The sequence below is a fragment of the Emys orbicularis genome, chromosome 11 (genome assembly GCF_028017835.1).
Source record: "Emys orbicularis isolate rEmyOrb1 chromosome 11, rEmyOrb1.hap1, whole genome shotgun sequence".
Classification (NCBI taxonomy): domain Eukaryota; kingdom Metazoa; phylum Chordata; order Testudines; family Emydidae; genus Emys; species Emys orbicularis.
Window position 1 is genome coordinate 125,552 of NC_088693.1, and position 25,961 is coordinate 151,512.

Here is a 25,961-nt window from a genome sequence, read left to right on the forward strand (position 1 = left end):
CTGGACTCGGCAGAACCCAGCTTGCACATAGAAGACACTGCTGGGGAGAGGGACAGGGAGCTAGAGGGTTCCTGGCAGCTGCAGTTCCCAGCATGCCCTGAGGGAAGAGAGGGCAGCACACAGGAAACGCCGTGCAAACCTGGGACCGAGCATCAGGGTGTTTCGCCCTCTGGATCCCTGGGCTCTGGGGAGGGAGGGGAGGTTGGAGACGAGCGTCTGGACGGGGGGGGGCCACAGCTGGGCTGTGAGGAGGGGATTCGGGGGGGTCGGGTGTATTGGACTGGGGGGGCTGCAGGTGGGCTCTGGGGAGGAGGGTTTGTGGGTATCTCCCCGAGCCCAGCTGAGGGGACAGAGGGGGGGGGGGGGAAGGGGGCAGAGAAAGAGGAACCAGGTTGTCATTGGGGTTTTTTAACTCTCTACTCCTGGGGGAACTTTTGTGTGTGTCTCCGTATTATTACAGACATACTTGCTGACAGGTATTTTGAAATAAATTACCAAATTAATTGCAACTGGAGTGATTATGTAGTGTTATTTTGACAAAGAAAATTAGTAGAATTTTAAAATATTGTGCACAGAATTTTTAATTTTTTGGTGTAGAATGCTCCCAGGAGTAAATCCTGTCCTAAGGAGACTTGTGCATGTATCCAAATTACTGCAATGATGTCTCACGTGACTGCTTCCTTATGGCCTGAAGGCACTGTTGTCATGCCAGGGCCTCAGACCTAGTCATACACCTTGGCAGATTCACTACTAGGGGCCAGCCATGTAACTAAAGCTGTGAAAAATAATCCAGTACCTTTTCTTCTCTTCTTCCTCCTCCTGTTTCCTCCTAAGCTCCTCCTCTTCTTGCCATTGTCTTTCCTCTTCCTCCCTTCTGATCTGCTCTTCCTCTTCTTGCCTTCTCCTCTCCTCCACTTCCTGTTTCCGTCTCTGTTCCTGCTGCAGTAGGTGCCGATAGAGGCTGCGAGCCAGCTGGCCACGCCAATGCTTCTGCAGGACAACAGCCGACGCCTTCAGTCGCAGGAGGGCTTTCTTCCAGAAGTGCGCTCGATAGTTCTTCTGGATTGTCACAATACTGACTAGGGCCTTTCGGTACTTCTTCCTACAAACAAAACCAAACAGTTAAAGGGCCATGAGTCACTGACCACTTCTATGACAGTCATGTCTCTCGCGTTTCTAAGGAATGGCTCCCCAGGGTACCAAAGTGCTGAACAAATGACGTGAGCATTCCAGTGCCCATAGGGGGCACAAGTCTCTCCCTCCCTTTCTACCACGCGAAGATTCTTTTCCTTGCTGCCCTCTTTCCTGCATCTGCCACCTTATTCCTGTCTCCAAAGTGACCCTTCTTGAGCTGCTTTAATATGTCTGCCTTTGTTGAAAGGGAAAATGAGCATGAGATCCCCAGGGGATGAAGGACAGATTGTCACCCACTAGAAAGGAAGTTTCATGCGCCTCAAATCTTACATGCACATCTCTGGGAAGCTACCAGCCTAGCACATTTGTATGCCCTTCGCACAGACCCCCTGGAATCTTTATAGAGGAAAACACCCCTAGCATCCACTTTGCTGGTCACTGAACCACCTTGAAATTTCAAACACAATCCGAGAATGATCCCCTAGGGCCAGCGTAAGCATCTGAGACTGTGCTACATTAACAACAATGAAACCAGGGCTCCAGCAGCCAGGGCCGTCCCATGGCGAGGGGGGAGACACAGGACATAAGCACCGAGTTTCTAATCTGCCGGGGGGTGCTCCTCCGGCTCCGCCCTGGCCCCACTGCCCCTCCACCCCTTCCCCCAAGGCCCCACCCCTGCCCTGCTTCTTCCCACTCCTGCTTCGTCCCTGCCCCACCTCTTCCCGCCCCTGCCCCATCCAGTTCCGCCTCCTCCCCCAAGCACCCTGCACCCTCACTCCTCTCCCCCCCAGCGTCTCCTGATGCTGCGAAACATGTGATCCGCGGCAGGCAGCAGGCACTGAGAGGGAAAGGGAGGCAATGATTGGTGGGGCCTGCCAATGGGCAGGAGGCACTGGGGGGATGGGGAGGTTCTGGTAGGGGGGCTCCTCCTTGCTCCCCCCCGCCCACCTCCCTGTTCGCCTCCTCACCCTGCTCGCCCTCCTGCCTCACCTCCCCGCCCACCTCCTCACGAAGAGCTGGCCCCCGCAAAGCGCGGGGCCTGGAGCAGTCCCCCGATTCACCGTACCCGAGGGATGACTCTGCCAGCAGCAGCAGCAGCTTGGTGCAGGCTACAGAGAGGGGAGGAAGGAAAAAGGGCGACAGAAGCCAGGGGCTGTCTCTTCCCCCCGCTTCTCTCCCCAGTGCCTCTCCTCATACAGAGGGTGGCCAGCTGCATACTCAGCCTCCTCTAAGGTGGACAAAGCATATAGACAAAAGGCACAGACTTTTACAAAAGACATCTGGCAAAAGCTCCACTGAGAGTACCATGCCAAAGCCCTACTCAGCTCCATGATGCTCTTCCTGATAATATCTATGAGCTCTGCTGTCAGAGGTTAAGGCCAGAAGGGACCATTATGATAATCTAACCTGACCTCAGGTATACACAGGCAATAGAATGTAACCCTGTCTGGAGCCTTCTGCTCACCTTCCTCCACTTCCCAAGGTAAAGTAGGGTTACCATACGTCCGGATTTTCCCAGACATGTCCGGCTTTTTGGTCCTCAAATCCCTGTCCGGGAGGAAATTCCAAAAAGCCGGGCACATCCGGGAAAATAGGGAGGGGTCGTGGGGCTTGGATCCGGGCTGGAGCCGCTGGGGCCAAAGCCGGAGCCGCTGGGGCCGGCGCTTGGCCAGGGCCGGCGCTTGGCCAGGGCCGGCGCTTGGCCAGGGCCGGGCCGGAGCCGCTCAGCCAGAACCGGGGCCGGAGCCGCTGGGACCGGGGCTGGGGGTGCTCGGCCGGCACCACTCGCCCAGGGCCGGGGCCGGGGCCGGGCCGGAGCCGCTCGGCCGGAACCGGGGCCCGAGCCGAGCCGGGCCGGAGCCGCTCGGCCAGAACCGGGGCTGGCGCCCCAGGGCCCAAGCCGGGCTGGAGACGCCGGGGCCAGAGCCGCTCGGCCGGGGGGGCTGGACTGGGCCGTGCCTCCTTGCGCCCCCCCGCCACCGCCCCAGCCCCAGCTCCAGCTTACCTGCTGCCTGCCTGTTTCAGGCTTCCCGCGAATCAGGGGAGGGGGAGGAGCAGGGGGCGGAGCGTTCAGGGGAGGTGGCGGAGTTGGGGCGGGGACTTTGGGGAAGGGGCGGGGCCCCGTGGAGTGTCCTCTTTTTATTTTTTTAAAATATGGTAACCCTGGGTAAAGCCAACTTTTGCAGCCAATGCAGGAGGGCCGTGAACTACAGTGATCCTGCACTTCACCCTTACTCGTATAGAAAACACAGAGGGGACGGGGCCCTGATTTGGCAACTGGAATTTAGTTACCTATCCTGTTGATGCTGCAAGGTACTGGGCTAAAGCTTGGCTCCCCCTCCAAGAGTCAGAGAAGCCACATGGGGACGGAGTGTGGCTCCCTCCCCCAAACCCATGCAGGTCCTGTGAGGCTAACAGGGACACAGCCCAGTTTACAGCACCAGTTCTCCACAGGTCCTGCAGGGCTAAGAAAAGTAAAAACTTATGTTAGTTGGTGGAGTCAGCAGCTGTGACTAGGAGTCCCACAGGGAGCAGGTCTGCCAAACAAACGGGGCAATTTCACTTTGGTTTATTTTCTGATTCAGATATTTCACTTTAGTGACCATTCAGACACCCTGAGCTTCTGGGAAAGTAAAGCAGAGTGTACAGCCAACCATGTAACCTTTCATCCCTTAGGCCTCTTTCCCCAATTCTCAGAACAAGTCCCTGAAGATATGGATAAAGATGACAGTAAAATCCTGGAACATCTAACTCTTCATGGCAGGCTTACTCTGCTTAATTTACATAATCTTGGTGATTGATAAGCTCTACGCGGCAGCACTCTCTAGTTTTGCCTTACTCACTCAAAACCTTTTCTGGACTTGTCCCATACTAATTCCTTTCTATTGGAGCCTCTCTAATGTTGATGCAGTGCAACACTGAAATTATCACAAAAAAGGTTTTCTAACTTCACTTTCTCCAACCTTCATCTTCCCTGTTTTCTGCTTCTTTACCTCCCTCTGCAATGCCTCATTTGCCACCAGCCGCTGTATACGGATTTTGCCTTTTGACCATAGCAGCACTGTTTGATTTGAAGACTAAACTTAGATGAACAGTGTGCATCCCAATCTCCCAGTCCACTAGCTGGGTACTTTCCTTTCCAGGAAAGTCACAGAAGAGACACTGCAGTTTTCCCTTAGCAATGCTGCCTAGAAATTATGTTTTACAATGTGATAACTCCCCTCCTTCCCCAAAATATCTGGAGGTTTCTGATTATTAATTATTATTATTTGAATGTCCCTGCCATGAGGAACTTACACTCTAATTTACACACACTGCACAGCAAGTAAAGGCACCCAGACAAGGGGAGAGGGGAAGGCACAGAGACAGCATTTTGCTTTATTTTGGCAAGCAGCATGTGCTACAATCATTAAAGAATCAGCTGTTACATTAACTTCAAGGGGCAGGAGAGGGCATGGCTCTTCTGTAATAGCTTTTCTTTAACACTACTATGATTAGGAGCAGTAGTGGCAAAAGGGAGCAGCTGAGAGGAGATCAGTGATGAAAGGCTAGCCCAAAGTAGTAAGTTCTTAAGAGTGACTTAAAGAAGGAGAGAGAGGCCCCTGGGAAAATAGGAGAAGGGAAGCTGCTCCAGGCCTTGGGGACAGTGCTAATAAAGGCAGAGTTGGGAGAGGGAAAGAAGAGAGATGAAGGGAGCATTAGGTGAAGCTGGTAGGTTAAGGGTGGAGGAATGGGAGCTGAGAGCCAAGAGGTAGAGGGGGCAGAGTTCTGGAGACCCTTGAAGGTGAGGATGAGGAGTCTGAAGAGGCAGAGAGTCAGTGGAGAGACCTGGTCATTGCAGCGGCATGTTTAACACACTAGGGGGTGGGGGTGGGGGCAGAGGGGGGTGTAAGAAGCAGGGGGTAGAGGAGGCTGTAGTGGTCAAATAAATGACTACAGCACAGACAAGGATTTCAGCAGAAACACAGATTTTGAGGCTAGCCCATGGATTTGGAGGGTGGGGGGAACAGAAGAGTGGAAGTGCTGATGAGAATACCCTAGAGCAGAGGAGAGGATGGGGGAGACTGCAAGCAGACAGGTGGAGAAAATGCAAAGACAGCCCAGAACACTGACCTTGCCATGTAGCCCAAGACGTGGGCTTGGATGACTATAGCCGCTTTCCTCAACTCCTCTTCCCGATCCTTCTCCAGGTTCTGTTCAAGAGCTTCCTTCAGGAAAACCTGACACCATGGGGAGGAGTTTCAACAAACACAAAGAGAGGAAAGAAATCAGCCCCGGGGGAGAGTCAGGAGGTTTCATTCCCTTGGTGACAAGCACAGAGTGCTCTCTTTATGCTGCTGCCCTGTGATCTCTGCTCAAGAGCTGCAGCCTCTCCAGAGCCACCCCTCACTTTCGGCTGGGGTGCCTTTCCTGGTATTGCAAGGAAAAAGTTGTGCAGGACATGAGCCAAACTCTAAGCCCATCCCCCGCCTCCTTTCACTCTGTGGTCAAGGCTTTAAAGAAAGAGAGAAGGGGGAGGGAAGGAAAAATAAGGAAGGAGGAGGAGAGTGTGCAAGCTAGTTATTAACCCGTTCTCAGCTGGTATCTTTTCTTCACACAAATCTATTTTCTCACTGCGTTGGCCCCTGGCTACCAATATGTGACATTAAATATTTCATAAAGAGATCACACCACATTTTGGGTGCAGAAGTGAGCATTTACATTTCCAGGACCCTGGCAGCAGTTTGCACTCTGAAAAGTGAAGATTAATGGAAGAATCAGAAATCTCCAATGGTGAGAAAAATGCATAAAGAAACTGGCCATCCCCAATCAAACATCGCCTGGCCATTCCAAAGGAATCTGATCACTGCAGGTTCTAAAGGAATCCTGAGGAGAGGGTTCTCCATGCTGAATGTGTTCCTGTACTGCAGCATACGAAGGGGGAGATGCACCCCAAAGAGAGAGGTGTCCTTGCCAGAGATGTGCTGCTGTACTGGAAGTTGCATTTTATAATAGCTAATAATAGTTTGTTCTTGTCTAGCACCTACCATCCAAGGACCTCCGAGCACTTTACAAACTTTAACTGATTAATGCTCACAGCCCTGTGACACAGGGCAGCACTATCCACATTTTACAGATGCAGGAACGGGGTCACAGAGAGACTAAAAGCCACATATCCAATATCAAATCAGCAGCAGAGCTAGAATCAAAACAAATTTCCCTGTTCTAATCATTAGGCAGCACCCTTGACATAACGCTACCTCTTTCTACTTATCTACCATGCCTCTTCACATCACTGCCTCCAACTCCTCCCCTCCATCAGTGATACTAGCCTTGCTGTCCTATTTCTCCACTTCTCCCATAACCGACTCTGTTCTTTCTTCCACATTGCCCCATCTGCATGGAACATCCCCCTCCCTCACTGCTTTCTCTGCATTTAAGTCTCTCCTGAAGAACAGCTTCCATCACAACGCCCATAAGAAATTAGCTGATTAATAATGGTCAAGGAATTGAGGACAGTCTATAAAGAAAGTCACCACCATGACCCCTTTCCTTGTATGTTGTGTCCCTTTCCACAGTCTGTGTCAGTTTGTTGGTCTTTTAAAATTATTAACTTCTTGGGACTGTTCTTTCCATCAGATTTACGCTGAACCTAGTATGTTGTGGGTAGTACCAGAACAAATTAATTAATAGGGACAGTGCCTACAGTGATAGACACCTTACAAATGTTTAGGCAGGGAGGGAGCTGTCCCTGAGAGTTGGGCCAGGGATGCAACTCCACCATGCAGCAGAAGTATCCAATTCACAGAGACTTCATTGGCAATACAAGCCTCACAAGTGTTGCTAAAGTATTAAAAACCCAGAGAACACTCAGGTATCTCTCAGTAATATCCATCCAAGACAGGGCGTTTTGATCCCCAAACAACATGGGGTTTGCCAGTACTAGCTAGCTGTGAAATGATAGCATTTTGCAGGAAGCAGATAGGAAAGATTAAAATGAATTCAAACTACAGGTTGAGAAATCTCCCTTGTCAGGAAAACCGTAAACAAATCATCTGTTTCTCTGTCATTTAATTCATAGCCACTCTCAAAAGTTTAAGCCCATCTTCATCTGAGGAAAGAGTGACTAGATTCAGAAATATAGGGGTTATTTTTGCCATTGTTTCTGTTCATATTAGAAACTGACAGAAGCGTATGGTAAGTCAGACACACAGCAAGATGGTGTTAGTCAATATATATTCAAGAATATATGTGTGAATGTTGACTGCACATAGCAGTGAACACTTGCAAGTGGAAGCATACATATGTGAGGGCTATGCACATGTGTACATAAAAAGGTCTCTGTTCACACATGGATGTTCATATATTTGTGCGCACGCTGTGTACAGTGTCTACATTGCACAATGTACAGAATCCATTCAGCCCCTCCCTGGAGAAGGTCTATTACAGAGATATCTGCAAAAAATTTTTGCTCCTTTTAGCATACACTTTTCATCTTAAGTGCCAAATCTGTAAATTCGCCTGTAGAGAACATTGGTGAAGGAGAAATTGTATTGCTGTGCCTTGGATTCCAGATGGTAAGAAGAAACCTCCTGCAATGTTAAGCCAATTTCCTCTTTTTTCCAACAGGACCACATAAAATGTCACTCTGGACATCAAGAAAAACTTGATTAGAGTGGGAAAGAGATGGGGAGAACTGTGTCCTGACTGAAGACAGATGTGATGGGCAGTGCTAGAGCGAGGAGCAAAGGGAACACAAGAGTTTGGAGACTTGGTATAGCTGCTGCTTGTCATGGCATCACAAACTAAGGCCATGGTGCACTGGAAAAAAAGGTTGCTTACCTTTCGTAACCGTTGTTCTTCGAGATGTGTTGCTCAAGTCCATTCCATGTAGGTGTGTGCGTGCCCATGTGAACGGTAGCCAGAGATTTTTTCCTTAGCAGTATCCGTAGGGCTTGCTATGGTGCTTCCTGGAGCCCCGCACTCATGTGCCAGTATGTGGGGTGCCGCCGGCCCTGTGCCCTCTCAGTTCTTCTTGCCATCTACTCTGACAGTGGGGATGGAGGGCGGGTTGTGGAATGGATGTGAGCAACTCATCTTGAAGAACAGTTAGGAAAGGTAAGCAACCATTTTTTCTTCAAGTGCTTGCTCATGTCCATTCCATGTAGGTGACTCACAAGCAGTACCCTTGGTGGTGGGTTTGGAGTTCACTTTCATGTGGCTTGCAATACTGCTTTGCCGAAGCTGGCGTTGTCCCGGGCTTGCTGAGCGATAGCGTAGTGGGATGTAAAGGTATGGACTGAGAACTGAGTAGCAGCTCTGCAGATATCTTGAATTGGAATATGTGCAAGGAATGACGCTGAGGAAGCCTGCGCTCTGGTGGAATGAGCGGTGACTATGGCTGGTGGCAACACACCCGCTTGTACATAACAAAACCTAATGCACACTGTTATCTAAGAGGAAATCTCTGGGAGGAAACTAGTAGGTCCTTCATTCTATCTGCTATAGCCACAAAGAGCTGAGTGGTTCTACGAAAGGGTCTGGTCCTTTCAATATAAAAGGCTAAGACCCACCTAACGTCCAGAGACTGTAGCCTGCGTTCCTCGTTGGACTTGTGAGGTTTCGGGAAGAAAACAGGTAAGAATATGTCTTGATTGCAGTGAAACTGTGACACCACCTTTGGTAGAAATGCCGGGTGAGGACGCAGCTGGACCTTGTCCTTGTAGAATACCATGTACGGAGGTTCTGAAGTTAGGGCTCTGATCTCTTGAGGTCAAGGTGACTGCAACCAGAAAGGCAACCTTCCATGAAAGTAGAAGCAAGGAGTAGGATGCCATCAGCTCTAAGGGAGGACCCATGAGTTGCAAGAGGGCTAGATTTAAATCCCACTGAGGCACCTGAGGGAAGAGCCTCTCCAGGCCCTTCAAGAACCAGATGGTCATTTCATGAGAAAATACTGATTTACCCTGAATGGCGGGTGGAAAGCCGAGATGGCCGCTAGATGCACCTTAATCGATGAAAGGACTAGGCTTTGCTGCTTAAGGTGGAGCAAGTAATCCAGAATAGATTGAATCTGGGACTCTGAGGGGGAGATTCCTTTCTCTGAAATCCAGCAGGTGAAACACGTTAATTTGGCTAGGTAAGATGCTCTGGTGGAAGGCTTCCTGCTACCCAACAGGATTTGCTGAACCTGCGCCAAGCAGGCCCACTTGTCGGCATTCAGCCACTCAGCAGCCATGCTATTAGATGAAGGGATATCAGATTGGGGTGCAGAAGGGTGCCCTGATTCTGAGAGAGCAAGTCCAGTCAAAGAGACAGGGTCAATAGGGTTGTCACAGACAGGTCCAGGAGCATGCCGAACTAGTGTTGGCCCAGCCATGCCAGAGCTATCATGAGGACCTTTGCTTTGTCTCTATCTTCAGGAGAATGTTGTGTACCAGTGGTATCAACAGAAAGGAATACAGGACCCCTTCTGACCACTGGAGAAGAAAGGCATCAGACAGGGAGCCCTCCTCAGACCCTTGGATTGAGCAGAACTCCCAGCACTTCTTGTTCAGCTTGGACGCAAACAGATCTATCTGGGGACACCCCCACCTTTGGAAAATCATATCGGACACTTCCAGGTGAAGGGACCACTTGTGGTGAGATGGGAAGGACCTGCTGAGGAGATCTACTAATGAGTTGTTGACTCCTGGGAGGTGTGAAGCTACTGGGAGGACGTTGTGCTGTACACAAAGATCCCAAAACTGGATAGCCTCCTGACATAGGGATGATGAGCGAGCGCCACTTTGTTTGTTGATGGAGACCATCGCTGTGGCATTGTCCATAAGAATGCGAACCACCTTGCCCTGTAGGTATGGAAGTAAAGCCTGGCAGGCTAGACATATGGCCTTGAGCTCTTTGACGTTTATGTGCTGGTGACAATCGCTTTGCGACCTGAGGCCTTGCATACTGAAGCTGCCTCGGTGAGCTCCCCAACCTTGATCAGAGGCATCAAAAATCAGGGTCGCCGAAGGAGGCAAAGTCATGAAGGGAATTCCATCCAGCATATAGCCAGGGTCTGTCCACCAGATGAGGGATGCCAGGACCTGTGATGGGATCGTCACCAGATGATCTAGCCTGTGTCTGATGGGTTTGTAGACTGTCACCAGCCAGGCCTACAGCGGTCGAAGGTGAAGTCTCACCTGTCTGACTATGTATGTACACGCTACCATATGGCCCAATAGTTTGAGGCAGACTCGAGCAGTGGTGAGGAAATATGCCCTTACCCGACCGATGAGATATGACATGGTCTGAAAACGGGACTCTGGCAGGAAAGCTCTGACTAGGGTAGAGTCCAGGACCGCTCTTATAAACTCTATTGACTGCACTGGAACCAGGGCAGATTTCTGCTCATTTATGATCAGCCCCCGGTTCTGACAAGTGTTTTGTACCAGCTCGAGACTGCTGCGGGCCTGTTCTCAGGAGCTGCCTCTGTTGACTCAGTCATCGAGATGGGTAAATTTGCACCCCTCGACGTCTTTGCATTTTGTGAAGGTCTTTGGCACTGTCGCAAGACTGAAGGGAAGCACCATAAACTGGAAGTGGCACTCACTTACTATGAAGCGAAGGAAGTGCCTATGGCCATGGAAAATGGAACTGTGGAAGTAGGCGTCCTTCAAGTCGAAGGCGGCATACCAGTCTCCTGGATCCAAAGAGGGGATGATGGAGGCTAGGGAGACCATGCGAAACTTCAACTTCTTGAGATACTTCTGGAGGAGAGACAGATCGAGAATGGGTGTTAGGCCCCCCTTGGCTTTTGGTATTAGGAAGTACCGGTAATAGAAGCCCTTCCGTCTCATATGCAGAGGAAACTCCTCCACGACCCCCAGCTATAGTGGAGATTCTACCTTCTGGATTGGGAGCTGCTCATGAGAAGGGTCCCTGAAAGGGACAGGAAAGGAGGGTGGGGTACAGGAAAACTGAAGGGTGTAACTGGACTCGATGGTGTTGAGCACCCAATGTTCCAACGTGATATGGCGCCAATGATGGTAGGAAGCTGGCTAGCCGATCCAAAAACAAAGCAGGGGTTGGATCCAGAGACAAATCTGGTGTGTTGCCCTCGGGGGCATCCTCAAAACGCCTGCCTCTGCCCACTGGAGCAGCGGACGGTTGCCTGCTGTTGGGCCGAGGACGGGCCACCTTTGAAGGAGCAGAGGCACCTAGAATGTCAAGGAGATTGTCCGACTACTACTTAAACTCCTCAATTTTGAGTCCCAAATTGGAGGCTACTTGCTTGAGCAGCTCCTGATGGGCTCGGAAATCATCAAGGGATACACTGGCAGTCCCCGCCACCGCATTGTCCAGGGACGAGGAAGAGGATGTGGCAACAGGCTGCACAGATGGCTCCTCCTCAGGCTCAGGAGCCGTTTGCTCTGAGGCAGCTGGGGTCTCAGTGCCCTCTTCTTGATGCAGTTCTGTTACCGGTGCCTGCTGGGCCCCTGCTCTGGTTTGGGCCTCAGACCCCAACGAGAGTGCCTGGTACGATTGGGCCCTGGGTACCGTGGGAAGCCCCCACGGATTCCAGATCTGCCACTGCTGGGGTCACTGGGCACGTGGCCATGGGCCCGCAGAGAAAACTGGCCCATAGTCAGGGCACCGATGCTGGTGATGGTAGGAGCCCCGGTCACTCCCTTATCCCAAGTACTCCTCTCTGTCCAGGGTCTCGAGAGTGTGCCGGAGCCGATGACTAAGTGCGCATGTCTGGAGAAGGCAATCGCCCACGGTGCTGTGAACGAGATCACGATCGGTGATGTCTGGACCTCGAACGGTACTGGGACATCGACCGGTGCCAGGATGGTGACCGGTGCCTCAATGATGAGTAGTACCAGGACGGTGACCAGTGCCAGGGTGGTGACCAGTGTCTCGATGATGAGTGGTGCTGGGACATCAATCGGCGCCGGGATATTGACCAGTGCCAGGACATCAAAAAGCATCGTGCCAGCAATCTTTGACTTGCAGGCGAGCGGCTCCGCAAACGTGGCTGACTTAAACCAAGGGGTGAGTGGCAACATGGCAAGTGGAACTGCGCTGGTGACAGCGGGGGTGCTCTCAGCACAGGCTTTCCCATGGAGCGGGCCACTGTGATGGGTCCGCATGGGCCTTATATAAGTCATTGGCTGCAGGTGGCCCGGGAAGCGCCATTAGGTCCTTCGCAGCCTGGAAGTCCTCAAGCATTGATAGCACTAAGAAGTGCATAGAGTCCCGATCGCTCCCTGGAGTCGGTGGTGAGTATCGGGGCTGGATACGCTGGGTGGCAAACCCGCACCGGAGGACAGCTTTGGAGGTGGTGAGTGGCCCTGCGCAGGTCTTGGATCAATTGCTTCACTCAGCGTTGGAGAGCCGCTCCTAACTGGACACATCTTCTTGTGCTGCTTTCTGGCCGGCGAGGTGGATTGGTGCCGGGACCGTCCCGGTGCCGATGATGCACTCCGCACTGACGCGGACGTGCTGGGCGCCAAGTTGTATGGTTCCGACGCCGGGCACAGGGCAGTTTCCATTAGAAATGCCTTCAGGTGTATGTCCCTATCCTTTCGGGGACGGGGCCTAAAATTTTTACAGATTTGGCACCTTCCCTTTACATGTGCCTCACCCAGGCACCTGAGAGAGCTTGTGTGTGGCTCACTAACTGGCATCGGTTTCGAGCAGGTGGCACACGGCTTAAACCCCAGGGAGTGGGGCATGCCCCATCCCTGGGACTCTAACTAACTAACGCTCAAACACTTAGCACTTAACACTAAGGAACTATTTATAGTAAACAAAACTCATGGTCTGAGAAGCTAAGGCACTTGCAAGAGCAAGCAGTGTTCCAGCCACCGTCACTGGTGGTCAGAAGGAACTGAGAGGGTGCGGGGCCAGTGGCGCCCCATATACTGGCACATGAGCGCGGGGCTCCAGGGGACACCAGAGCCGGCCCTATGGATACTGCTAAGGGAAAAATCTTCGGCTACCGTACATGTGGGCGCCCACACACCTACATGGAACAGACATGAACAAGCACTCGAAGAAGAACAAACCCGTTGCTAACATTCTGTCTGTTTCACTCTGCCAGGCCCTAACCTCTAGCATACATCAAGACAGAGCCTGAGTCTCCTCTTATAAACAAAAGCTTGGCTATTGCCAGCAGGACAGCTGCACTAGTATTAATGAGAAACACAAAGCCCATCCTGCCCTCCCTTCCTCATTTCCTTTCCTGACCTACACAATCCACTATATTAATTCAGAGTCTTTTCCTTCCTCTTCCAAACAATCACTAGGGATAAGATTATCCTCCAATTCATTTTGCAGGAAGTATTCCCCCTTCTCCATGTCACCCCCTCCCTTCTGTCCCCCAAACTCCTTCCCAGGTTACATCCCTCCATGCCATGCTCTCCCCTCAAATCCCCTCTCCCCCCCAAAAGAGTCATCGTTTAGTTCTAACTGGGTGACTCTCGGCATGAGGTAACACTGCTGCCTTCATAGTTAGTGTAACTGGTACAGAGGGTACACATGGGGCCACTGTTCTCTCTCCAGGGCAACTGATCCCCATCCTGTTCACTTCACTTTCACTCAAAAGAGAAAATAAATCAAGTCTTCACTAGGAAAAAAGGTACGTTTTTAACTTGTGTTAGCCAGCATGAAGCAACCTCCTGGTGAAGACAAGGCAGTTTGTAGGTATAACGTACGTTAGCAGGTCATGTAAACCCTTAGGCTCCCACTTAGTGTTTACCTCGACTTGCTAATGTGAAGACTGCCTTGTCCAGACTAGGATTCCACCTTCTGTCCAGCAATGTCAACACTACAAACTTCAGCTGGCCTAGCAATGTCGATCAGTGGTGTGAAGAGGTGTGATTGCTGGTGGACACAGCGATGTTCTGATAAAAGACCCTAGCATAGACGCAGTCATACTGGTAAAACTGCATGCTTATTATTTTGCTCAGGGAGGGTGGAACAAACTCACACCCCCCCACACTCTTCCCCTGTCACTTCAAGCTTCAATCTATGCTGATAATGCATCTGACCCCTTAGCTGCGTGTTTCCTCACTCTGACCTATTCGTTCGACCTGCAGCCCTGCTTCAACTCTCCCACTCATCACAAGGGTCATTTACTTGACTTGGTCTTCACCAAGCACTGCTCTCTCTCTGATCTCTCTGTTGCTAAATTCCCTCTCTCCAGCCATCACCTAGTCTCTTTCAACATTGCCCCTCAGCCCCCTCCCTCAGACCCTGTCACTTCACCTTTCCACGACTTCAGTCCATCAGTGCTGAGGACTTCTTGTCCAGTCTCGGCCCTCTTCACCCCGGCCCTGTCTTCCATTGAGATAGTTGTTGAGTCTCTCCATGCTTCACTCTCCTCCACTACTGACTTTTTTGCCCCTCTCCCCATCACAAGGTCCACCCTGCCAACCCCCAGCCCCGGATCACCCTGATCATCCACTTCCTCCACTCCTGCTCTCGCGCCACAATGCATCTCTGGTGAAAATTCCGTGACCAGGCCAACTTCCTCCACTACACATTCGTTCTCTCCTCCTTCAGTTCTGCCATCTTCCTAGCTAAACAACTCTGCTTCTTCAATTTAATTGAATTTCACACATGCAACTTCAGCCACCTTTTCACTTCCTTTGACTCACTCCTCAAACCTTCCAGCCTCCTCCTATCTCACTGATTTCTTTCAAGAGAAATTGACAAAATATAACAACCTGTCCTTACCACCCCCTTCGCTTGCCTTCCCCTCCTGCAACTCTCTTTTCCTTCTCACTGGTCACAGATGCAAGAGTTTCTTCTATTGTCTCTTTCTCCAACCCCTCCACTTGCCTCCCATCCCACCTCCCCATCTCCCTCATGTTCACGCTCATCCCCGCCCTTACACAGCTCCTTAACTTCTCATTCTCCTCTGGTTCTTTCTTCTCACAATGCAAACATGCTTTAGTCTCCACCATTAAAAAAATATTTTGTTCTTGAGCCCTTAATAATAGCTCTTTAAAAAACTGCCAACTCTTTTTTCCTTAGACTTGCTTCCCACAGAATCTTACCTACCAATTGCCTGAGTTTGCTGAACTCACCTTCTTGAAATCCATTGTCTTTATTCTGCTGTTTTCCTTCCTACCATTCCTTAGAACGAACTCTCCCATTTCATGATCAATTTCACCCAAGCTGCCTTCCAACTTCAAATTCTCAACCAGTTCCTCCCTATTTGTCACAATCAAATCTAGAACAGTCTCCCCCCTAGTCACTTTCTCCACCTTCTGTAATAAAAAGTTGTCTCCAATGTATTCCAAGAACTTGCTGGATCTGTGCCCTGCTGTGTTATTTTCCCAACAGATGTCTGGGAAGTTGAAGTCCCCCATCACCACCAAATCTTGTCCTTTGAATGATTTTGTTAGTTTTTGGGTTTTTTTAAAAAACTCATCCACCTCTGCTTCCTGGTTAGGTGGTCTATAGTAGATCACCCTTTTATCTTTACCCAGAAGCTTTCAACAGGTCTGCCTCCCACTTCTATCTCAAGCTCAGTGCAAGTGTATACATCTTTGAGATACAAGGCAACACCTCCTCTGTTTCCCCCCTGCCTGTCCTTCTTGAATAAGCTGTTCCCTTCTGTACCTCCATAAATCAAACTCTAATAAGCTTTCAAGCAGCATTTTTCTTACTTTGCCTATCTGCACATTTTAATCATCATCTATGGAAACATTTTTTCATCAGTTTGTGTGCTTACAGTGAAATCGACGATTACCAACATTTACTGATAAAAATCGAATCCTTCCAATCATGGTTGTTATACTCCAACCACTGGTCAAAGCAACTAATCTAATGACCTACCACCCACTATCTAACTTCCTGAGCAAGAAAAATGAGAAGACCCTTAGGTGCACCTAGACACTACCAAACTCCTGGATTTTTTTCTATTCAAGCTTCAGACCAGGACACAGAAGCAAAACATAGCTGGTGGCACCATTTGATGATCTTGTGCTTCAATGATCAGGAACAGTCAGCATGGATTCACCAATGGCAAGTCATGCCTGACTAACCTAATTGCCTTCTATGAGGAGATAACTGGGTCTGTGGATGAGGGGAAAGCAGTGGATGCGTTATTCCTTGACTTTAGCAAAGCTTTTGATATGGTCTCCCACAGTATTCTTGCCGGCAAGTTAAAGAAGTATGGGCTGGATGAATGGACTATAAGGTGAATAGAAAGCTGGCTAGATCGTCGGGCTCAATAGGTAGTGATCAATGGCTCCACATCTAGTTGGCAGCCAGTATCAAGCGGAGTGCCCCAAGAGTCGGTCCTGGGGCCGGTTTTGTTCCATATCTTCATTAATGATCTGGAGGATAGCGTGGACTGCACCCTCAGCATGTTTGCAGATGACACTAAACTGGGAGGAGTGATAGATACGCTGGAGGGTAGGGATAGGATACAGAGGGACCTAGATATATTAGAGGATTGGGCCAAAAGAAATCTGATGAGGTTCAGCAAGGACAAGTGCAGAGTCCTGCACTTAGGACTGAAGAATCCCATGCACTGCTACAGACTAGGGACTGAATGGCTAGGCAGCAGTTCTGCAGAAAAGGACCTAAGGGTTACAGTGGACGAGAAGCTGGATATGAGTCAACAGTGTGCCCTTGTTGCCAAGAAGGCTAACTGCATTTTGGGCTATATAAGTAGGGGCATTGCCAGCAGATCGAGGGACATGATCATTCCCCTCTATTCGACATTGGTGAGGCCTCATCTGGAGTACTGTGTCCAGTTTTGAGCCCCACACTACAAGAAGGATGTGGAAAAACTGGAAAGAGTCCAGCGGAGGGCAACAAAAATGATTAGGGGGCTGGAGCACATGACTTATGAGGAGAGGCTGAGGGTACTGGGATTATTTAGTCTGCAGAAGAGAAGAATGAGGGGGGATTTGATAGCTGCTTTCAACTACCTGAAAGGGGGTTCCAAAGAGGATGGATCTAGATTGTTCTTAGTAGTAGCAGATGACAGAACAAGGAGTAATGGTCTCAAGTTGCAGTGAGGGAGGTTTAGGTTGGATATTAGGAAAAACTTTTTCACTAGGAGGGTGGTGAAGCACTGGAATGGGTTACCTAGGGAGGTGGTGGAATCTCCTTCCTTAGAGGTTTTTAAGGTCAGGCTTGACAAAGCCCTGGCTGGGATGATTTAGTTGGGGATTGGTCCTGCTTTGAGCAGGGGGTTGGACTAGATGACCTCCTGAGGTCCCTTCCAACCCTGATATTCTATGATTCTATGAATGGGAAAGTACCATACGGCCATGCTGTCCTGACTTAAAGATGTATCAGAGTTTAGTGGGAATATGCTGAGGTGGCTCCAATCTTTCCACTCAGACTATACCCAGAGCCATGTTATTGATAACCCTCTTCTCCAATCAGATCCCTCACAGGTGGAGTTCCACAGGGAACCACCCTCTCCAACATTCTATTCCACTTCTCTGAGGAGCTGCTAGGAAGACAGACAGACAGACAACATAATTATTGTTGGCAACAACCCATAGACAGCACCCAGCTCTCTCTCCTCTACATCTAATGCAAACAGCACTATTTCCAGCTCTCTCGGTGCCTGGAAGACATCAGCACCAAGACAAGACAGAAGAGCTAAGATTCACCAAAACAGAAACAAACCTCTGTCGGAGTTGGAGGCTCAGCATATGGATAGATTTCCCTGAAAAATGTTGATGACTACATAGACTCCAGCAGCTAAGCTCCTGTAGCAGGAGATTGATGCAAACCTGAAGATCCAGCTGACCTCCCCCCACACATTTTTTATATACACCCTAGCAGCACCTCACTAACCCACCTCAAAATCCTTGAGTTGGCTCTGTACATAGTGACATGATCACAGCGGGCAGGAGTTAGTTAGACTGGAGATGAGAAGGGAGCAAAGTATTGTTTTGCAGGTCCATCCAAAAATCCAAAGCTAGTTCTGCTTGGGTCCTTTAAAACTAGACTTGACTAAGCAATAGTAAACGTACAGTAGGGAACAATCCTGTGCTGTCCAATGGGAGAAAGAAAAGGGCTGTTGGGTCTCATCTAATCTATCTCCAAATATATAATTCGGGAAGCATTTGAGACATTAGGGTCAGCAGCATAGCTCAGTCAGTGACCTTCAGTGGTACGACTACTCAGTGCCATTAGTTTACTTCCACCTGCTGTTTATTGGAGTGCTCCTCTGTATATCACCTTTCAATTAAACTCTCTTGCATCAGGAATTACTTCCTTCCCCTCACCCAATGGACCTTTTTCTACACTGAGGTAATACCTTGTTTTTACCCAGCTGCCACTCTTTCCTGGTGCTGTCATATGTCTGTAGGAAATGTGCACACACAGCCTTGGTGTTGTCGGGGACACTCAGATTCTTCATGAGCATCTTGTACCTGAGAACCAAACACAATCTCTTGACATAAAAGTATGTACGATACTATCCTCTCCATTTCTAACATGCTTCAAAACCTTCCTCTTCCCATTCATCCTCCCACAAGGTTGTCTTATCTGCCCATCTGGGAACTTCTCTTTTTCATGTTCTTTATCCAACTGCGGTTGGACTGACCTCCAGTCCAGAAACTTTCACCTCCGACTTGCAGCTATCCCCATAATATGGTTGACATGGAGACAACACAAAAGACATCCAAAATTTGGGAACAGTGCCAGTGACTAAAATTATAGAGAAAAGGAACATACCACCACCCACCTCCATGTTACCCATTACCTGCTGAGGAAATCCGTGAAGAGACGCCGTATGGGGAAGCCTGCTCTTCGAATTTTCACTGTCTCCAGCATCCCAGAGTACCGGAGCTGGTTTAGAACTACATCCGGGTTAAAGAGGTTTGGTGCCTAGAAGACCAAGATTAGAAACAAACCAAGAGAAAGAGAGAGATCTAAGCAAGTAGTAATACCAGACTTAACCCTTTGCTTGCTGGCATGGTGTCTGTTTATCTGAACGTTGTAAGGGGCACACAGACACATACCCACAGCTCCCTGGGAAGTTAACCCTGAATGTTAAGGGCCCCAGCTGAAAGATGGGTCAGTTTGACACAAATGGCAAGCAGCTGCCACAAAAAGACACTCAGCACTGGAACAGAGGCAGGAGGGAGCTGGGTGCACCCATATCAAGAGCAGACTGCAACATCTTCCATAGCTCAGAGTCCAGCAGGGAAGTGGGCAATGAACTGTGCTGAGCCACTGCTCCCTCCACTCCCACTGCAGCCCATTCATGCAGAAAATTACACTGTTCTCAACTGTGGGCTCTGATGCAGCTGGGGGATCAGCAAGAGAGAGGGCACCTGGCTTCCTGCTCATCAAATGTAACAGTAGTGTCCAGCAGCCCAGAGGCAAAACTGCAGGCATGCCTGCTGCCTTCACAGCTCAACTAGATGAGTGAGAATCCAAATGAGAGCCCAATGAATCCCTGAAAGAACGGAGCTAAAAGGCAGGAAGGCGCTTCTATACTGGGGCAGGAGCTTGCAACAGGCCCTGCTCCTAAAGAGAAACACTATCTCTAGGATACTGACTGATGGACATCACAACACAGAGATTCTGCCCTTCTCCAAGTTCTCCATCTAGTCTGGTCAAGACTCCTCCTTGCTGCCACTTTTCTGAGTGTCAAGGTGAAACTTTACAGAGAGCTAATCTGAAGCATCTTCACTCCTGCCCTGTTAATGGAATGAAGCTTTATCCTCCTCTCTGTTTCAGGAAAGAGCTCTGCAGGGGGACTTTTCCTGCAACAAGGCCCTCTTTGGAAAAAGCCCATTTCGACAGGTTTGTCTCCTTCTCTCCCCCTCCCGCCCCCACTTCCTATGTGGGGCTCCAGACCTGGAGAAACTGGTCTGTTCTCTCGCTACCCCCATCTCTAAGAGACAAGGAATCAACACTGATGGATTTTCTGAGTCCAGGAAATTAGAAAGAGGCACAAACATCATTGCAATGTGAAAGCAAATCTAGCTGATACCATGGAGCATGGCCAAAGTGCAACATGCTGCAGAGAAATCCCCATTCAGGGGTGCTGCTGTACAAGTCACAGGTGAATGAGAAGTTTACTAGCCCAGCTTGCAAGGCCTTTGATTTTGGGATAGTTAAAAAAAACAGAAGTGGGAAATGGGGGACACAAAGAACCCTTGACATTTGTTTAGCAGAGCCACAACTTCAAGCACCTCTGCAATTATCTATAGATCAAAGAAATGGCAGATGACACAAATTAACACCTTCCAGCATAATAAAACCCATCTCTGCCCATCCTCCCACTTTTAATATGCTGACACCTAGAATGACTTCTCTCCCAGACAGAGAGAAGAGAGATAATAATGGTGGGGGAGGAGAGCGACAACGGGAACCCTGGTCTGGAGATGGGAGAAATAGAAGGCACACAGAACCCTTGGCAGGGGGAGAAATTAGGGATCATACAAATCTCTGGCAAGAGGAGAGAATGGGGGACTCTGGAATGGAAGGAAGGGGTAGCAGGGACATACAGAAAACCTGGCATGGTGGCAAAATGGAGGACCTTGGTATGGGAGGCAATGGGAGTGCACACACAGCTCCTGGCATAAGGGTGACAATGGGGGAGCCAGGAACACACTAGAGTCCCTGGCATGAGAGAGTGGATGGGGGTAGTCCCAGGGAGTCCGTGAAATAGAGGGGGAGGGACATGGGGAGGGAGGAAATGGAATATTCAAGGAGCCCCTGATGTGTGCAATGCACTTGGCCTACGGAAGCTATGAAGTGTGCAACCCCCTAGTCTACTACACATGCCCCAAATCCCAGAGCAGATTCCCACTCCCAAAACAAACAGGAATCACTCGCCACCTTTGTCCCACTGCAGGTGATGCACAGGGTCCTGCTTCCGAGCTGTGTTAGCACAAAGAACAGTGGGAACAGTTCTTACACGCCGTGCATATTTGTTTTTTCACACAATACGAAGGGTGGGATGCATTTTTCTTCAGTTTAAAAAAAACTCACAAGAGAGGGGCAAGAGGCAGAATTTCTCTCCCCATATCCTCATCATGGGCTCAGAAAGATGTCCCTCCTCCCTCCCCCCGAGGGGTGGGACTCACCTTTTCCGTGTTTGGTTTGATGCAGCGAATGAAGAATGGATTGGAAGTGCTGAGTGTGGCCATCAGGGAATGGAGAGAGTCCTGAAAACACCAAGATAAAACTAGAAAAACAGTCATTCCAGCAGGGCCTGGGGGTCTACGGGCTCCTGTCTGAGTACAGGGGACTCTTAAGCAGCTCCCTATTCCTAAACTCTCTCCTTGACTCCACCCTCTCTTCCTCCATGCTTCTCCTTGAAGTCACATAGTCAGTTTAATAAAAAAATTAAAAATCACATGTCAGTGAAAAATGTTTACCTGCTGTTATTGACTAACCTTGCAAGGCCTTACACTTAACAGCATTTTTTTGTCTGTAATGTGGTAACTTTTCAACATTTCAACCAATTGATTCCAAAATTTCAGGAAATATTTTAGGCATCAATGAACAGAACCCTACTGATTTTGGTGAAAATTGGAAAAACCAAAAAGGGGAAATAAGGGAGACACAGAGCACCTAGCACCCAGTTACCAGAAGCAGCAGCTTCAATCAGCAAGGTAACTAGAGAGCAAAGAACCAGTTGATGGTGGCCATTAACATCTTCCAACACAACAATACCCCCATTTTATAATTACCAGTCCTCCCAATACAGTTTAAAACACTGGCACCCAAAAAGAGAAAAAAAAGAAGAAAGAAGGAGGAGGGGCAATGAGGGTGCACACAGAACCTCTGGTGGGAGGGGAAAAAACAGTACTAACCTCCCGTAACTGTTGTTCTTCAAGATCCGTTGCACATGTCCATTCCAATGTAGGTGTGTGCACAGCCCGAGCACAGTCACTGGAAATTTTTCCCTAGTGGTATCTGTCAGGTTGGCTCTGGTGCCCTCAGGTACCGTGTGCTCAAAGTGCCAATATAAAGGGCCTTGCTGACCCTGCCCCCCCCACCCCAGTTCCTTCTTTTCGGCTAACTCCGACAGGGAGGGTCTTGGAATGGACACATGCAACACATCTCGAAGAACAGTTATGGAAGGTTAGTAATCATTTTTCTTCTTCAAATTCTTGATCATGTCTACTCTAATGTAGGTGACTCCCAAGCAGTTGTATAGGAGGTGGGCTTGGAGTTCATGGACATGCCGACTGCAAAACCGCTCAGCCAAAGATGGCATCATCCCTGGCCTGTTGGGTGATGGCGTAGTGTGCCAAGAACATGTGTGCCAATGACCAGGTGACTGCAATGGAACGGTGAAACCACTTTCAGGAGGAAAACAGGGTGCGGTCACAACTGCACCTTATCCTTAAAGAAAATCATATACAGGGGCTCCAATGTGAGGGCATAAATCTCCAAAATTCTTCTAGCCAAAGGGATGGCCACTAAAAAGGCCACCTTCCGGGAGAGGTGAGTTAATGAATACATTGCCAGTGGCTTGAATGGGACCCATAAGCTTTGATAAGACGAGGTTTAGGTCCCAGGGAGGAATGGGATCTCTAACCTGGGGGGTATATCCTCTTTAGGCCTTTAAGGAAACAGATAACCATCTCATGATGGAAGATGGACTGATTGTCGACCGGGGAATGGGAGGCCAACATCACTGCAACGTCAGCCTTGATGGAAGAAACAGCCACGCCTTGCTGTTTCAGAAGCAACAAGTATTCCAATATAACCTGCAATGAAGAACTTGGGGGTGGAACTCCACGCTGGGAAGATGGGAGAAACGCTTCCATTTTGCAAAGTAAGTAGCTCTGATGGAGGGCTTCCTACTACCTAGCAGGACCTGACAAACCTGTTCCGAGCAAGCCTGCTCTTCAGAATTCAGCCACGAAGCTTGCAGGCTGTCAGATGAAGAGAGCTGAGGTTCAGATGGAGCAACCAACTGTGGTCCCGAGAGATCAGGTCAGGATATAAAGGAAGCGGGAGTGGGGCCTCCACTGAGAGGCCTAATAGGGTGGTGAACCAATGTTGCCTGGGCCAGGCCAGGGCTAGGAGAATGACCCAGTCCCAGTCCCGCTTGATCTTAATCAGAACCTTGTGCATTAGCAGGATAGGAGAAAAGGCGTAATACAGGCAATCTATCCACGGTAGCAGAAAAGGGTCCATGAGAGACCCTGGGCTCTGCTTTTGTAGGGAGCAGAACTGGTCGCATATCCTGTTGATTTGGGTAGCAAACAGATTTATCTGAGGAGTCCCCCACCGTTGGAAAATGTTCTTTGTGATGCCCGGCCAAAGAGACCACTTGTGGTGAGTGGAGAAAGACCTGCTGAGGCGATCCACCAGCTGGTTCTGTACTCCCGGGTGGTGAGAAGGCTTGAGGTGGATTGAATGCACGATGCAGAATTCCCACAGATAGCTTGCTTCCCAGCACAGCAGGGAAGAACATGCCCCACCCTGCCTATTGATGTAAAAATGGCTGTTGTGTTATCCATGAGAACCCATATGTCCTGGTTTGCAGTGTGAGGCAGGAACGCCTGGCAGGCTAGGATGACTGCCCTGAGCTCTCTGACGTTGATATGAAGAGAGAGCTTTTCTAGTGACCAGAGGCCTTGAGTCCTGAGGGGCCCTAAATGGGCTCCACAGCCCAGTGCCGTCGCATCTGAAACTGGGGACATTGAAGTTTTGGGCCGCAAAAAGGGTATTCCTGCATGAACCGTGTGATGGTCCAGCCACCAATCCAGGGAAGCAAGGACTCAGAAAGGTATGGTGAGAACTGAGTCCAGATGGTGACAGGTAGCTGAGTGCACCATGGCCAGCCATCCTTGACGAGGTCTGAGGTGCAGCCTTGCGTGTTGCATGATGTAAGTGCATGATGCCATGTGGCCCAGAAGTCTCCGGCAGCTCTACACTGCTGTAACCAGGTGGGTCTTGAGGGAACTTATTGGGACCATGGTCGCCTCTTCCCCCAGAGGCCCCGTGCCCCCCGTTTGCTCCTCTCTGCCCCCTCCTCCCATTGCTCGCCCTTAAGGTAGGGAAAATGGGAGTAGAACCCCTTTCCTCTCAAGTTTTGTGGAACCTCTTCCATGGCTCCCATCTGAAGAAGGCATTGGGCTTATTGGACCAAGAGTCGCTTGTAAAAAGGGTCCCCGAAGAGGAAAGGGGAGTAGAAACAAACTGGAGACTAGTGTATCCCACTTCCACTGTGCACAGCACCCAGTGGTCCGAGGTGATACTGATGAAGTGGGACAGACGGTCCAAAAACAGAGGTGCAACTGCATCTGATATAAGGGATACTGGGATAGGGACCTTGAGCATCGTGTCAAAAGGGGAGCTTCGAGCTCCCTGAGTGCCTGAGAGCAGCATGCGTCAGTCCCAAGGCAGAAGCTGGCAAAGGCAAAGTACTGGGCAGACTGCTGGGGCCTGTAATGATTCCTAGAAGCAGCTGGGGTATATAACCCTAGGGACTTCATGGTTGTCCTGGAATCCTTAAGCTCGTGGAGCTTAGCACTGATCTTCTCTGAGAAGAACGAGGATCCTTCAAAGGGGAGATACTGGAGGGTTTGCTGGACCTCTGAGGAAGACCAGAAGACTGTAACCAAGAGCTCCTGTGCATGGTTACCACGAAGGCCATGGATCTGGCCACAGAATCAGTCACGTCAAGGGCCGCTATGGTTTTCCCTGCATCAACCAGCGAGGAGACTTCCTGCCTGGCTTCTTGAGGGAGCAGATCCTTAAACTTGTGCATGCCATCCCACATATTAAAACATAGCAACCCAGCAGTGCCTGCTGGTTTGCCATCCTAAGTTGCAACCCTCCAGTAGAGTAGACCTTTCTGCAAAATAAGTCCAACTTTTTGGAGTCTTTTGCCTTAGGCGTTGCCCCCAATTGCCCTTGGCAATCTCTTTCGTTGGTGGCCAATGCTACCAGGGACCCTGGAGGGGGATGTGAGTATAAGAACTCGTAACCTTGGGCTGGCACATAATACTTCTGCTCCGTACGCTTTGACATAGGGGGAAGGGAAACAGGGGTCTGCCACAGAACCGTAACCGGGTCCATGATAGCCTCACTGAGTGGCAGGGCCATCCTCGAGGGGCCCGCTGGTGTCAAAATGTCCAGCAGGCTATGAGAAGACTCCTTGACCACCTCTGCCTGGATGCCCAAATTTGATGCCACCTGCTTTAACAAGTCCTGGAGAGCCTTGTGGTCATCTTAGGAAGGAGACATGCCAGCTGCCAATTCCATCCCCTCTGGGGAGGAGGAAGCCAGCATCGACTGAGGACCCTCCACCCCTCCTTCCGTATCGGCCGAGACCCATGGGCCCTCCTCTTGATGCTCGGTACCGGAGTCTGGATCAGGAGTCTCCCATCGAGCCACTGGTGGTGCTCTACTCTCGGAGGCCACCAAATAGGAGTGCCTTGAGAGGGGACCCTGGGCTGGGGGGAAACCCCACAGGTTCCAGAGGGCCATTGCAATGGCACCAGCCTCCAAGGACCAGAGGGCAAGCACTCCGTGATACGCTTGTGTTTGGTTTGGTGGGGTAGGAGTGCCTCGGGGAGTAGCGCAGGTGGCTGCAAACAGAATATGACCCTACTTCTGACTCCGAAGACAGAGTCCTGGCGAGGCGACTAGGGAGGTGTGGACCCCATCAGTGCCGGAGATCAGTGCAGTGATAGTGAAGCCTGCGCCGAGGCTAGCATGGAGGGTTTTCCCCTGGATGGTACCACGGTCGTGATTCCAGGCAGAGGCTGGGAAAAGATGGTTCCCTGGCCGATGATACCAGTAGCACCAATTCCTGCACCGCTGGAGATATAGACAGCAGCAACGAGAGCAGGTCCCTGACTGCTGCAAATGCCTCCAGAGTTGACAGCACTGTA

General features: G+C 50.0%; 1 protein-coding gene across 1 annotated transcript in view; it reads right to left on the reverse strand.

Annotated features, from left to right (window-relative positions):
* The window catches only part of LOC135885744 (unconventional myosin-X-like), a 208,624-nt gene that overhangs the window by 94,231 nt on the left and 88,432 nt on the right, over positions 1-25,961 (reverse strand). Inside the window, exons 19-23 of the mRNA XM_065413650.1 lie at positions 21,186-21,266; positions 18,848-18,972; positions 18,401-18,515; positions 5,248-5,354; positions 797-1,102 (exon numbers count right to left, since the gene is read on the reverse strand). Coding sequence (XP_065269722.1) covers positions 797-1,102; positions 5,248-5,354; positions 18,401-18,515; positions 18,848-18,972; positions 21,186-21,266 — 734 coding nt within the window. The remainder of the gene's footprint in view (positions 1-796; positions 1,103-5,247; positions 5,355-18,400; positions 18,516-18,847; positions 18,973-21,185; positions 21,267-25,961) is intronic.